This window comes from Diplotaxodon limnothrissa, linkage group LG15, assembly GCF_057381915.1.
Source record: "Diplotaxodon limnothrissa isolate DT_005_m linkage group LG15, D_limnothrissa_male_GT1.1, whole genome shotgun sequence".
NCBI lineage: Eukaryota > Metazoa > Chordata > Actinopteri > Cichliformes > Cichlidae > Diplotaxodon > Diplotaxodon limnothrissa.
Genome location: NC_140610.1, coordinates 4,748,107 through 4,762,824, shown reverse-complemented (window position 1 = coordinate 4,762,824; position 14,718 = coordinate 4,748,107). Strand labels below are relative to the sequence as shown.

At 38.3% G+C, this 14,718-nt stretch overlaps 1 protein-coding gene across 1 annotated transcript; it reads left to right on the top strand.

Annotated features, from left to right (window-relative positions):
• The first annotated feature begins 4,642 nt into the window (after positions 1-4,642).
• On the top strand, positions 4,643-14,718 carry fermt1 (FERM domain containing kindlin 1). Its single transcript, XM_085372235.1, has 15 exons — positions 4,643-4,793; positions 5,431-5,528; positions 7,898-8,033; positions 8,173-8,310; positions 8,884-9,067; positions 9,171-9,273; positions 9,343-9,450; positions 11,186-11,317; positions 11,452-11,501; positions 11,893-12,017; positions 13,451-13,557; positions 13,766-13,990; positions 14,083-14,207; positions 14,301-14,442; positions 14,545-14,718. Exons 1-15 carry the CDS (start codon positions 4,643-4,645, stop codon positions 14,716-14,718), a joined length of 1,998 nt encoding a protein of 665 aa, XP_085228361.1.

Below are 14,718 nucleotides of genomic sequence, written 5' to 3'. Positions count from 1 at the left end.
TAGGCTCTCAGTTAATCTAAAAATATAATTTTTATTCTAAAAAAGCAAAACAAAACAAGTTTTTGTGAACCAAGAGATGGCTTGCACAATTAGAAAGCAACATTAGTCTCCTTTTGAGATATTACAAACAACTTTATTTGCATTATCTCAATTGATTTAACTCCATCTAATGTTGTGGTAACTTTAGTGGCCACTGTCAGGTCTTTCTTTCTGTCTCCAGAGCAAAAATTAAAAAAAAATCAATTAATAAAAATTTAAAAAAGAAAAGAAAAATACTGAAGTGACATAATTTTAACTACTTTAAATGCTCACTCAGAATTATATTTGTCCATTATATAACATGAATTCAAATGTTTAAAACGCTATTTAGTTTACTGTTTCATTTAGTCATTTAAATAAAGAAATGCCTCCAAGCCTTCTCTCTTCCAACACTGGTGTGGTCAAATGGCGCCACCATGTGGTAGCAGAGGTGTTATCAGGTTTTGAAGGGCCATCATTTCCTTCAACAAGACTGACAATGATTTCAAATTGCATTTGTCTCTCTGCAAATACGTGCAGTCATTAACAGTATTTCAACCAATGCATATGTGTAAAAAGAGATATAATTGATACAGTTCGGGAGTATAAAATTTCTGATAGAAAAAGCTGTTGCTAGGTGTGATTTTGCCAGTAGAAGGCTGACAAGATCTAATAGGTCAAAGTTCACAGTGTTGATGATGAGTTATTACGTCCTTTTCCATGAAGGAGATGCTCTTTCACTCAATTTAAAGACATTTATCTTAAAATATAACAGTTTGAATTTCATAAATCTGACTTATACGAAAGCAGCTGTATAGGAAAGTTAGCACATTCATCTTTCCTATGGTGGCGACATGAGGTTGATGTCCCTGCCCAGTTTTAGAATCCATTTCACTCTGAGGCGAAAGTATAGATAGAAACCAGGGGGTGGCAGGCTACACACATGGGCTCACTTCATGCCTAAATGACTAACAAAAAAACCACGAAACACACCTACATATTAAAAGCTACAAAGCTGGCTGTAATTCAGCGTGGCTGGGTGGTTGTCAGTAGAACACCATCTGTACAAATGGTAAAAAAAATGCTAACCATCTTTCTTACTGATGTGTTTCATTAGCTGGCAGTACGAATATGTGGAAAAGGCAAACTCAAATGATTCATCTTGATTCACTCATTGAGGAGGATGTGGGAATTATTGAAGGTGGGCTGATCACTTTGAGGTATATAACTGTTCGTGCTGTTTGAGGTCTGTAACTTTAAAAGCCATTTAAACAAAAATAATAATCCTGTTAGGATTACACCAGCCGTTGAAAACATTACAACTTACAAATCGACCCTTACGCAAGGATGCATTTATAAATGCAACTTTAAATGTAAATACAATAAAGTAATAGTAAAAACAATAGAAAAAACGACAGTCTATCTCTCCATTAATCAGTGGTTAGCAATTTAAATGCAGTAAATGAAGACTAGGGGCAATGCTCACTTCTTCAAAGAAGAAACAGGTTACACTTTATGGATACACTTACCTGTACTTGCTCATTTAGACTGTCTTTCTACCTGTGGAACAACTGCAGAGTTACTTCACTTGTGCAGAAATTATCAAGGACAAAACTGGCAGGAGGAAGTCTCTTTTTGGATCTACAATATTATCTGTAAATTTAAGCTAATGTCAATTTTATCCCATGGTTATCTGAACAAAATGACAATGAACAACCCGTGCTAATGTAGTTGCTGCTAGCTAAAATACAAGACTGTAATATGGGTGCCATACCGAGGGCAACTGTGACGGCTACAATCACAGGCACCTTGTTTGCTTGAATGATGACACAGACATATTTCACTTTTAAAATGAAAATACATGCTTCTTTGTATAAAATGCTGACTTTTATATGTGTTAAAGCAATATTACCCTACATATTAGTTAAGCCACAGCTGCCCTAAATTAAAAGTATTGGTAATTACCAAAATTATTTTTTATGTTTCTGTAATGGTTAATTTACATGTATGTACACCTGTAACATCTTTTTTAAATTCTTTTTTTTACTATTGTTAAACCAATTATTGTTGTTATCCATGAATTTTTAAAAATTTCTGTTTAGAAAAAAACAGCAGAAAAAGGCAAATTATTGATTTTTGATTAAAACGCCAAGTTACAGTTATTTACTTGCATTTGTGAACAGAAAGAATTCATTTTATTTCTAGTACTTCATTTATTTTGGTCTCCTCAAAGAAGTTCCAATGTGCCAGCTGAAATTTGGGTATAAAAACATGAATTCAATCCAGTGAATTCCATGATTTCTAGTTTTAAATATGTTTTTGACAGATTTCTAAAATATATTTTTTCTTGTTTTCATGAGAGGTAGTCTAATAGACAAATAAACAAAAACAAACAAATATACACAGTATGCGTTTTTAAATAAATATATAAAATGCTCTTCACCTTTTTTGTGTTATTTTGCAAAGCTCTGTTCTGTCATTTGGTCGTATATTACATGAGTAATAATATTTGAGTAAAAATGACTTTTTATTTACATCAGAAAATAATATCTAATTATCACTGGAACAATGGCCAGGTCTCTTGGAAAAATAGAAAGAATATTTTTGCCTTGAATATACAACCTAAAATACCCAACATCTAAACAAATCTGAAAGTGCATAGGCCATTATTTTGAAGATTTCTTCAGTTTGAGACACAGTGGGTTAGCATGATGTATTTTTAGTGATACAATTTCCCGCATCTACTATCACAATTGCATCCAAAATGGGCAACTGTAACAATCTGACGTTTTTGTACGATAGTCTTCCTGGTCCTTATTAGTAAAAAGATATTAACAGTACCATGGTGAAAATTTTTGTTTCTCAAAAAGATGATTAGCATTTCAAGTAGTCTGTAAATTATGAAGGTACATTTTAAAACAACAACAAACAAACCTCTCTTAGTATAATGTCAAACCAAATTAAATTTAATAACCTCGTGTTGCAGTGTTGGTTCTACTGACATCTCTATTTGAGCCAACTAAGAGCTGCCGTTTTCTTGTTATTTCCACAATAACAAAGTGGTAACAAAGTGACAGTATTAGCTGAGCGGCTGAGTATGTTCACTGAAATATTTTTGTTAGCATTGATAAACTTGCTAGCTTTAGCTGGTCTGTACCTTTTAACCACTGAGACGGACAGTATGGTAGTTTATTCATTTTATTTCTCATATTTTGCTGAAAACAGTTAAACAGCCGTCCGTATACTGAGGCTGAGAACAAACTCACCTCTGTGGGATATTATGCTACGTGCACCTCGGCCACTTCCTCCTACGTTCCCACCTCCGTTCTCTACCTGTGTGAACTGGGCGTGTTTTACTCCCAAAGGAGCCTCATTCTCGGGGTCAGTCCACTTCCCACGAAAATATCCAGGAATTGCTCACTGGCAGGAAACTTTAATTTAAGGTAAGAATGGGTTTCTTATTCTCGGTTGGGAAATTTGTATATACTTGATAGGGGGAGAGGTTACCGTTATTTTACTACGGAATTTGATCTCTGACGAAGAAAAAAAAAATCATAACACATGATTGCGATGACCCTGTTGGGATTTATCCGTAGGCCTATATAGGGCTCAGCGATAAATGCACCCCAAGACTCTTCTGGGAATCATGAATTCTTGGAAAGTTTCTGTTTATGAAAGTTTCTAAAGAAAGTTTGCTATCATTTTTCATAATTTTTGAATGATTTAAGGATTGTTTCGGAGCTTAGTGACTATTTACAGTGAATAAGGAATCGCTGAGGCCTTTTTTTACGTGGTGTGGGTGTCCTGTATGAGGAGTTCCAATATGAGATCTCATTGAATTGTATATTTTGCATGAATATATTTGCTTTTCTCTTATTAGAGCTTCTGCATTAAAACAAATTTGCTGTCTCCATCAGTTTTTTTGCAGCTAGTGTAATACTATGCCAGTGAATTCATCATACTCCGACACATCTCAACAAGCTTTCCCTCAGCAGGCATGCAAGCTCCAACTTTTTACTGCACCCTACAGCAGCGCATAGTGCAGGAAGGGAGCAGAACAAAGAAAGCAGAGTGTGTGTATATAAAAAAATCCACCATCACAACAACACAGTATCAAAAAGTCACTGATATACAGTGTTGCGGTGAATAGTTCAGATTAGTTTGTGTCAGAGTTTTCATGTCTTTATTTCCCACATTTCAGAGCTCAGATGTGATATAAATGTAGGCTGGTGCAGTGTGTGGAGATTGTTGTTTTGTATGATCTCTCCTGCACCAGATTCGTGTCCCTGCTCGTAACACATTCCACAGCTGTGCTGCTCCTCCTCCTCCCCCTTTCCTTTCTTATCTGCCTTGTGTCTTTCATCCATCACTCTACCTTATTAACATCAACCAATCAATCCCCCAGATGTGTGCTGTTATACTAGGTTGTGTCGCGTTAGTTAGCGCATGCTGCGTGCTCTGCAGTCTGATCTGTTTTCTTCCGCCCGTCGGTGTGTTCGCTGGTGTCTTATTTATAAATGGTATTGAGTGAGGGGAGTAGATCGGGGGCTGCAGTATCATTGCAGAGACACTGCACCTTTTTTTTTTTTTAATAATCTCTTCATTGTCTTTTTAGAACAGGACCATGGCTACACCTGCAAAATATGGAGAAACATCGTGGCAGCTATCTGTGCAGGTGGATCAAAAGGAAGGTGACGAGTCCATGAAATTTAAGATGAGGGTGATGGGAGACTTGCACATCGGTGGCCTCATGCTTAAGCTGGTGGAGAAAATCAGTAAGTGTGCTTAGCACGGATGTGTTTCTGCATAGTGGCTGGAAGGAATTTTAAAAGTGTGTAACTACAAAGGCTAACAAACAACCTCAACCTACATGTGGTGCTACAGCAGCTCTGTTAGCCAAGGCACACCCTTGTTTGAGCTGCATTCTTCTACACTACAGTGCCATTGTGTTGTCAGTCACAGTGCGCCAACTTGTGTAGCCCCAGGGGCCAAAGTTCAGCCAGTCTCTGATCTGATATCAATTTACGCTCCTCTATAAACACAGAGGAGCTAATGTGGCTAACTTAAAGGCAACTTTATGGAGGTGATTCAAAGAGCATGGGACATAATAAATGACTAAGCGGCTTGTCATCAACAGATGGATTTCAGCCCAGCACCATAAGATGATGTCAGGTAGACTCATTAAACCACACCACCTACACAACCGTGGGAGCGGAAAATATTTGTGACGCTAGCAGATGTAGTTGTTGGTGAAGTATGTTACCTATGGAGCCAGAACCTCCCCCTGAAGGCTCTTTAAACCCGACATGTAAATTAGTGCAATAACTTTATGTGTGAACTACCCCTTAAACCTGACATGTGTTAATAATATGCAGGTGATAAAATGTCTTACTTAATACGTCTGCCTTGCAGAGGCTCCTCAGGATTGGTCGGACCATGCTTTGTGGTGGGAACAGAGGAAATGCTGGCTGCTCAAGACCCACTGGACCTTGGACAAGTATGGGATCCAGGTAAGATGAATTCTTACACCCAAAGGAATGTGGAATATCCCTTAAAATATCCAATGGGAAGGTGTTCTCCAGTCAAATCTGGCTAAATAAATTACGTGTGTTCTTGCAGCTCTTAAAGGTTTTATATAACACGTTGGAAGCTATTAAATAAAATTATATCCTCCCACTTAGAGAAACTCTTATTGACCTATTCACTGTAGCCAAAACCATATAGGTACATAATAATGTTTGATATCTTATCCAGTCAAGTAATGTTTAAGCCCAAGTACAAACCCTGATTCCAGTAATGGTGTAAAAAATGTGGACAAAAACACCAAAGTATAAATTAGACAAAAACGCTTTAATATTTATTTTAAATCTCGATTAGTTCTACTGCAATGGCAGACATTTTTTACTACATGCACACCAACATGATATTGATAATACTGGGTTTCCAACACAAAGTAAATATACAGGATATACACTGGCTTGACACCTGAAGTGTCATGGCTACTGGACAGACTCACGCGCAGACAGTTCTTTCTTTGAGAACAAAAGGGGATTATTTATTTATTTTATTTATAATATATATATACACGTACTCCTCTTCAGCCGCACTCGCTCCGAAACTCAACACACGCTGCCACACCCGGGCAGGTCCCGTGATTTGGTCGAGAAGAGGGATATCTACACAGAGAATTCAATGTTAGTTCCACAGCAAAATACACACAAGGGATTAGTTTGATAATGCCGAGAGCACGAACTCAGGAGGTTCAACGTTCCAGCGGCGAGCTGTTCTGTGCCACTGCCTTAAATAGCAGCTGGGGAAATCAGCCAGATCAGCAGCAGGTGGACACAATCACACAGGTGGTGGGCCAAGAGCGAGAGCCCGTAACGAGCTCCACCCAGGCAGAAAGGAGGAGGAGAGACAGAAAACAAAAACAAAAAACAACAACACGTGTAGCCAGCGTGAGCCAGCCAGAGAGACACGGGGACCGTGACATGAATTCAATTCAATTCAATTTTATTTATATAGCGCCAGATCACAACAAAAGTCGCCTCAAGGCGCTTCATAGATACAGAGAAAAACCCAACAATCATATGACCCCCTATGAGCAGCACTTTGGAGACAGTGGGAAGGAAAAACTCCCTTTTAACAGGAAAAAACCTCCAGCAGAACCAGGCTCAGGGAGGGGCGGGGCCATCTGCTGCGACCGGTTGGGGTGAGAGAAGGAAGATGGGATAAAAGACATGCTGTGGAAGAGAGACAGAGGTTAATAACAGATATGATTCAATGCAGAGAGGTCTATTAACTCATAGTGAGTGAGAAAGGTGACTGGAAAGGAAAAACTCAATGCATCATGGGAATCCCCCAGCAGCCTACGTCTATTGCAGCATAACTAAGGGAGGATTCAGGGTCACCTGGTCCAGCCCTAACTATATGCTTTAGCAAAAAGGAAAGTTTGAAGCCTAATCTTGAAAGTAGAGATAGTGTCTGTCTCCCGAATCCAAACTGGAAGCTGGTTCCACAGAAGAGGGGCCTGAAAACTGAAGGCTCTCCCTCCCATTCTACTTTTAAATACTCTAGGAACAACAAGTAGGCCTGCAGAGCGAGAGCGAAGTGCTCTAATAGGGTGATATGGTACTACAAGGTCATTAGGATAAGATGGGGCCTGATTATTTAAGACCTTGTATGTGAGGAGCAGGATTTTGAATTCAATTCTGGATTTAACAGGGAGCCAATGAAGGGAAGCCAAAACAGGAGAAATATGCTCTCTCTTTCTAGTCCCTGTCAGGACTCTTGCTGCAGCATTTTGGATTAGCTGAAGGCTTTTCAGCGAGTTCTTTGGACATCCTGATAATAATGAATTACAGTAGTCCAGCCTGGAAGTAATAAATGCATGAACTAGTTTTTCAGCGTCACTCTGAGACAGGATATTTCTCATTTTAGAGATGTTGCTCAAATGGAAGAAAGCAGTCTTACATATTTGTTTAATATGTGCATTAAAGGACATGTCCTGGTCAAAAATGACTCCAAGGTTCCTCACAGCGTTACTGGAGGCCAAGGTAATGCCATCCAGAGTAAGAATCTGGTTAGATACCATATTTCTAAGATTTTCAGGGCCGAGTACAATAACCTCAGTTTGATCTGAATTAAGAAGCAGAAAGTTAGCGGCCATCCAGGTCTTTATGTCTTTAAGTCATTCCTGCAGTTTAACTAATTGTTGTGTGTTATCTGGCTTCATAGATAGATAGAGCTGGGTGTCATCTGCATAGCAGTGAAAATTTATGCTATGTCTTCTAATGATGCTGCCTAAGGGAAGCATGTATAGTGTAAACAGAAGTGTAAACATGAAGCTAATATAAATACAATTCATTTTGCTACACAGGCCGATGCTGAGCTGCGCTACACACCCCAGCATAAACCCCTGCTACTGCAGCTTCCCAATATGAAAACCATCCAAATGACCGTCAGCTTCTCCAATGTGGTCTTCAAGACGGTGACAGACATCTGCAGAATACTCAGTAAGCGTCTGTTTCTTCTGATTGCTCTCTCCTGCATTATTATAGCTCTAATTTTGAATGCCTCATTCACTGTTCTAAGTTCAAGGTTCAAGTTCCTTCCCATATTCTTCCTGTCTGCTCCTGCTTTGCACCATTTCAGACATTAGAAGACCAGAAGAACTGTCACTGCTGAAGCCTCCGGATGATGCCTCCAAAAAGAAGAAGAAGAAAGATAAGGACTCAGAGCAGGAGGAGATTTGGGACATAGATTTACTCAGTGGCGGACCAAGTGGAACAGGTACTCTGAAAGAAAAAGATGTGCAATAGGAATAGATGGTCTTTCATGTGCCTTGAAAGACTCTGTAAGCCTATCTAAGGGAATTGGTGCTGTTTACAACGATATGTGCATTTGATTCATTACTTTCTGTGTGCTGCATTTTGCATGAAGTTCATTTAACCTAAAGAAAAATGGTATATAAACATACATATTTTCAAGGTATATGAATGGAGCATCCCCACTGTAGTTTTAAGTTTTGCATGGTATGTAGTGCATCTGTGATCTGACAGGGCACATTTCTCAACAGTGAGATCTGACAGAATTGTTCAGTATGCTGCCGTGTTCTCCAGGAACACCCACTCTCGCACTCTTCCTCTGAGTCCAAGTTCATACTCTGCACCATCCTAAAAATCGCTCCGCCTTCAGTCTGTAGCTCAGTTTATTTTGTTTTTCTCTCACCTTTTTTTCGAAGTTATATTCTAACTTTGGCTTCTTGGAATTTGGATTTTAAATGCAGTACCTTTATATTTAGTATAAATATGAAGATATGTTGAATCTTAGCTAATCATTAGCCCTTTATTTCCCTCAAACTAGGCCCCATGTATAGTAAGACCATGAAAGCAACCTATGACCCTGAGAATGGGATGCCAATGTCTGCCACCAGCGTTTGGTTTGGAGAAAATCCTCTTGCAGAATCTCAGACAAACTTGCCACCTGCCGAGCTGGCCAAGATGTATCAGCCGTTGTCACTGGTGGACAAAGCAGTCAACAATGCAGGGTAGAAACCGACCGGATTTCCTATCTCAAGCTGATTATTATACATTGAGAGATATTTCTTTCCCTAGATAAACATTTGATTTTGTTGTTGTTATAATAAACAGGTGGTTGGACTCATCCCGTTCACTTATGGAGCAAGACATTCAAGACTATGACAAGCTACTACTGCGCTTCAAGTACAATGTCTTCTTTGATATCAATCCTAAGGTAAGAGATCCAAGGTGAACACAAAAAAAGGAAAATGTTGACCTAAAACCGCATGTTTCTGTGTTTTAGTATGATGGCGTCAGGATAACCCAGCTATATGAGCAGGCCCGCTGGTCTATCCTGTTGGAAGAGATAGACTGCACTGAAGAGGAAATGCTGATGTTTGCATCTTTACAGGTGAGAAAAACTTGCCATTGCAGATAGCAAGCAAATGATTTTTTACAGTTGAAGTTGTTTAAATGTTGTGCAATCATTATTGTTTGCTTGCATATACTACGTGTGGAAGATTATTAAATGTAACCCTTGTTACCCTTCGCAAGAGGATGGTTTGGTTGATGAGTGTCAGGGTTAATGAGAAAACTGTTGTGTGGCCCAATAAAATAACTTTAATAACAAGAAGCACTTGGAGAGCACAAACCTCCAACTCAGCTCACTTTCTTTTTAGGGGAATAGTTTTATATTTAGTATATTTACATTTTGTTTCTTTGTTCTTTTTAAATGTACTTTTAGAGCTTTGCAGCCAAACCAAGAGCCACGTGCAGGCTTTTGTTATTTGCTCTGCTGAAATCAATTTTAGTATATTTGACAGTTTTTGGATATAATTATTTTTTATTTATGTGGATTTAGTAGGTGTGTAATATTAATTTCACTGTTTAAATGTTAAGTAATAAATATAATTTTTTACCTCCAAAAAACATTAAAAAAATGTTTGCATGTATTCAGCTTTTTATGTATTTAAATGGTTATAACCCGTTACTATAACAAAGTTATAATAAATAATGAGATATTTAGAATATATGTCATTCATACTCACAGGATCAGTAGGAAACATAGTTTTAAATAGCTCAGTATAGCACTATTATCACACTTTCTGATCAATGTATTGATTTTGAAGGAGAGGACAATAGTTTTAATCATGTCACATTGTGTTCATTTTTATATGGCACTTTCTATATGCTGATAATAAGTTATAAGGCTTTTTGTCAATTTTCAATTAAGAGTTTTAATGGCTTGTTAACATGACCTCACACCACACACATACTAAGTTTTACCAGGATTCATTCAAAATGTTTGTTGTGTTGACAGACAGAATGCTATGCCAACTGTCCCAAAAACACAACTTTCTTGGCAGAAGTAATAATGAACTATATTTCAAATTTCAAGATGCTTCACATAACAAATTACTCCTTATTCATTTGACTGGCTGTTTTTGGATAAATGCTCAGATTTGGATCCTGAGGACTATAAAGCTATAGATTGTATGTCATTATACATTACACTTCTCATAAAACAAGGCATACTAGTGTAAACTTTCCTTTGGTAAAGCTTTGAAATGAAGATCATGGCATGCAATTCTTCAGGGCCACAGTAATGCAGCTTTTTTAGTCTTTGATACAGTTTATGTTTTTCTTAACGCTCATAGTACAGCAGAGTGATGTGGGTGCCTAAATCCATCTGAGGACATGTCAGGACATGAGGAAAATCCCAGTGGAAGAGGAGGAAAGGAGGGGGAGGCAGGGAAACGAGTCATACAATTAAAGACAGAGTAGCAGAAAAGCTAGTACGGTAATAATTAGAATGCCCCAACAGACACAATAGGAGGAAGCTGATTATTACCTGCAACATGATGAGTGTCCTGATTTCATCCCATCTTTGGTGACTTCAGCTATTATTTTGCAACGACTGGGACAGTGATTCAGAAATCACAGATTCAAAAGGAATGCTGCACTCACCTACACATTGGTGCAAAGGCTGGCACGCTGGGCTGTGCTCAAACCTCCCTCTGACTCATGCCAGCCTTGCATAACCTCCTAAGTCATGTCGGAGAACTTCATTACCACTTGTAGTTGTTAAGCCCAGTGCAGAATCTTAGCTTTTTGAGATTCCTAACCAGAAGTCTTTGTCCCAACAGTATCGCATTTGTAAACTGACCGTGTCCACTGAACCTCTGAACAACTCTAATGAACCAGAAATTGACGAAATAGAGGCAGCCCTATCCAACCTGGAGGTGACACTCGAGGCCGGACACACAGACAAAATTCTGGTAAACATATTTTTAAAAACCAAATGTTTTCACCTCTGTTGCAGTAGAATACCTGCTCTGAAGCTGAGGTTGATAGACAAGCCTTAGCTAATTGCATGCATGGGATAATTGACAGTTGTTTGTCTTGCCCCCAGGAAGACATTACAGACGTCCCAGAGCTGGCAAATTCCCTCCGACTGTTTAGGTAAACCCAACTTTAAATATATTACATTTATATTGCACAAAGATGCTAAATAATTATTGAAGTGTAATCATTCATCATCATAGTAATGTGTGTGCATGCTGCCCTTAAATAACCAAATTTAAGGTTTATAAGATCAACATTTGTTAGAGATCAAAGGCGTACTGGATAAACATAAAATATTCTGTTTTAAAATTCATTTTGTGTGTTTTTGTCTCTGATTCATGCTCCTGTTTTATAATGTCCCTGAGGATATCTGATAATTAATGAAAGGCTCTCAGAATTGCTGCTCTGAACGAGCAGCCTCCGTTATTAAAAAATAAGACTTTATGCACATTTTAAAACATTTATGCAGTTTTGCTTAAACAAATGTACTTTTTCAATGCTAAATCAGGCCAAAAAGACTGACGCTGCGCTCATACAAAGAGTACTGGTTTGTATTTAAGGACACCACCATCTCTTACTACAAGAACAAGGAGGCCTCCAGTGGAGAACCAATAGAGCAGTTTCACCTCCGAGGTCAGTAAAAAAGAATTATGTGAAAAAATTATTAATAAGTTTGAATTTAAATGGGCCCTATTATGCTTTTCTTTAGTTCATAACTTTATTTCACATTATCAAACATGGCGATTGTTTCAAATAAAGAGCTCTGCATATATATATATAAGGATATATGTATGCAATCCTGTGTACCAAAAGTTCAGGACTCACACAACATACCTCCCTGTAGCTTCTCTCCTCCTGTCATCCCCCCAAAACCTCATCCTAATGGAGACTGTATCTACTCACAAACCACCAAAAGGAATCAGCAACAAATTATTTAAGCATAAAAAGACAAAGAAAGAACTCCACCAAAAAGTAAAAGTGTTAAATGTGGATTATTTACCTTTAGATATCTCTCCTCTAAGTCCCTGTTAGTAGATAATGTAATGATAATAATCAACATGTTGATTTTTTCGGCCTTACAGAAACCTGGTTACAGCAGGATGAATACAGTTTCTTTCTAAATTCTTTGAGTTTTTATCTGATTTTGTGCTCTGCTTTCATAAAATAACATAGTGGGGGATTTTAACATTTATGTAGCTGCTGAGAACAACACGATCTACGTGACATCATAAACACTGCATTTAATCTGTTATTAGAATCAATGGCTTCTGTCAAAATGTAGATAAGCCCACCCACCATTTTTATAACACTCTGGACTTTATTCTGGCATGTGGCATACAAAATTAACAGTTAACAGGATTCCCCAAAACCTTCTTTACTCTAGGGGCTTTATCTTACAATACAAAGCACCTTGGGGGGACTGTTTTTTTGTAATTTAGTGCTATATAAATAAATTTGAGATGAAATTTAATTGAAATTGCTGTTGGTAATGATTTCAGTAAGAGCAGGTGTTAGTTTATTATGGTCACAGAGGTACATAGCTAGCACATGGCTGTTCAAATCTTCTGTTTACAAGGAGCAGCCAGTCAGTAGAAGAAAAGGAGGGAATGAGAGGAGCTAAAACCAGTTGTGGATGAACTGAAGAGCTGCAAAGACCCAGTATAAGATGAGAAAGAATTATGTTAAAGTATGAATATGCAAAGCTACATTAATAGAGACAAGCACTAAAAATACATAGCTGGGGAAAAAAAAGGTTAGTCTCCCACTGAGAACCAAATGAGAATGATCATTTCCCCTCAAAGGCTAGAAAAACAGAGAACCAAAGTATTCTGATCATTTCATATATGATGTGAAATTCCATCCATCCATCCATCTTCATCCGCTTTGTCCGGGGCCGGGTCGCGGGGGCAGCAGCCTAAGCTGAAATTGAGATTTAAAATGTAATTCTTTAATATACATTTTTAAGCTGCCACAAAGACAGCAGTTATATTCTGTGACAATATTCTGTTAGAGATCTGCTGTATCTATCCATTCTTATATTACCATCTCCTCTTCTTGATTCCCAGGCTGTGAGGTGGTCCCTGATGTCAATGTAACTGAAAAGAAGTTCGGCATCAAGCTTCTGCTGCCAGTGGCTGATGGAATGAATGAGGTGTACATCCGATGTGACAATGTAAGCCCCACCTTATCATTCATATAAGTAAAGAGAATGTTTTCAAAGCAAAATCTTTACTTTTTGAGATTTTGTGCTTTTTTTCTGTCAATACCAGTAAGTCTTCTTTATTTTAAAACGAATGCCTTGTGTATATTTGTGTATATAAACATGAGAAATTTGAAGCAAACTTTACACCTTGTTATTCTATTCCTTCCCTTTGGACCAGGAAACCCAGTATGCTAAGTGGAAAGCTGCATGTGTCCTCGCTTCCAAAGGCAAGACAATGGCGTACAGCTCTTACAAAACAGAAGTGAAGCACATTCAATCTTTTCTGCAAATGAAGAACCTGGCGCCCCCTCCTGGTCAATCAGCTCCTGACGTCGAAGCGATGGATATGAACGCCGAGTGTTTTGTTTCGCCACGATACGCAAAGAAACACAAGACCAAACAGGTTTGTCTTAGGTTCGTCATATTTTACTTTGCCGACAGCTATCTTTTTTTTTAAGTATTATTATTTAATTTGCCTTTGATTTCTGCATCAAGCTGACCGCACGTATCCTCGAGGCACACCAAAACATAGCACAGCTGTCCCTGGTGGAGGCCAAGATGCGCTTCATCCAAGCATGGCAATCACTCCCAGAGTTTGGTATCAAATACTACATTGTCAGGTACGGTGAAAGGACTGATATAATAGACGTTCAATGTCATTTATGAACGATAATCCAAGAGATTTTCCTTTTGCTTATTTTTCAATCATTCAGATTCAAAGGGAGTAAGAAGGATGAAATTCTTGGGATTTCATATAACCGCATGATTCGTATTGACATGTCCACTGGGCTGCCTGTCACCACATGGAGATTCGCCAACATGAAGCAGTGGAATGTCAACTGGGAGATAAGACAGGTGAGGGATTGTTTTTTTTTCTTCCTTCATTCAGGACATTTCTGGTGTATTATCTACAGACAGCATTACTTTAAATCCTGAATCTCTTGTATGTAATTACAGGTGGCCATAGAATTTGATCAACATGTGTCAATAGCCTTCTCCTGTGTGAGCTGTGACTGCAAGGTAGTCCACGAGTTCATCGGTGGTTACATCTTCCTCTCCACGCGATCTAAAGACCAGAATGAAACACAGAATGAAGAACTGTTCCATAAACTTACCGGAGGCCAAGAATGA

Bases quoted from the DNA above. Each gene is read 5' to 3' on its own strand.
- fermt1 (XM_085372235.1), top strand. From the start codon at position 4,643: ATGGCTACACCTGCAAAATATGGAGAAACATCGTGGCAGCTATCTGTG. The intron at 11,318-11,451 runs GTAAACATATTT...TCTTGCCCCCAG, and splicing joins GACACACAGACAAAATTCTG to GAAGACATTACAGACGTCCC. The intron at 11,502-11,892 runs GTAAACCCAACT...ATGCTAAATCAG, and splicing joins AATTCCCTCCGACTGTTTAG to GCCAAAAAGACTGACGCTGC.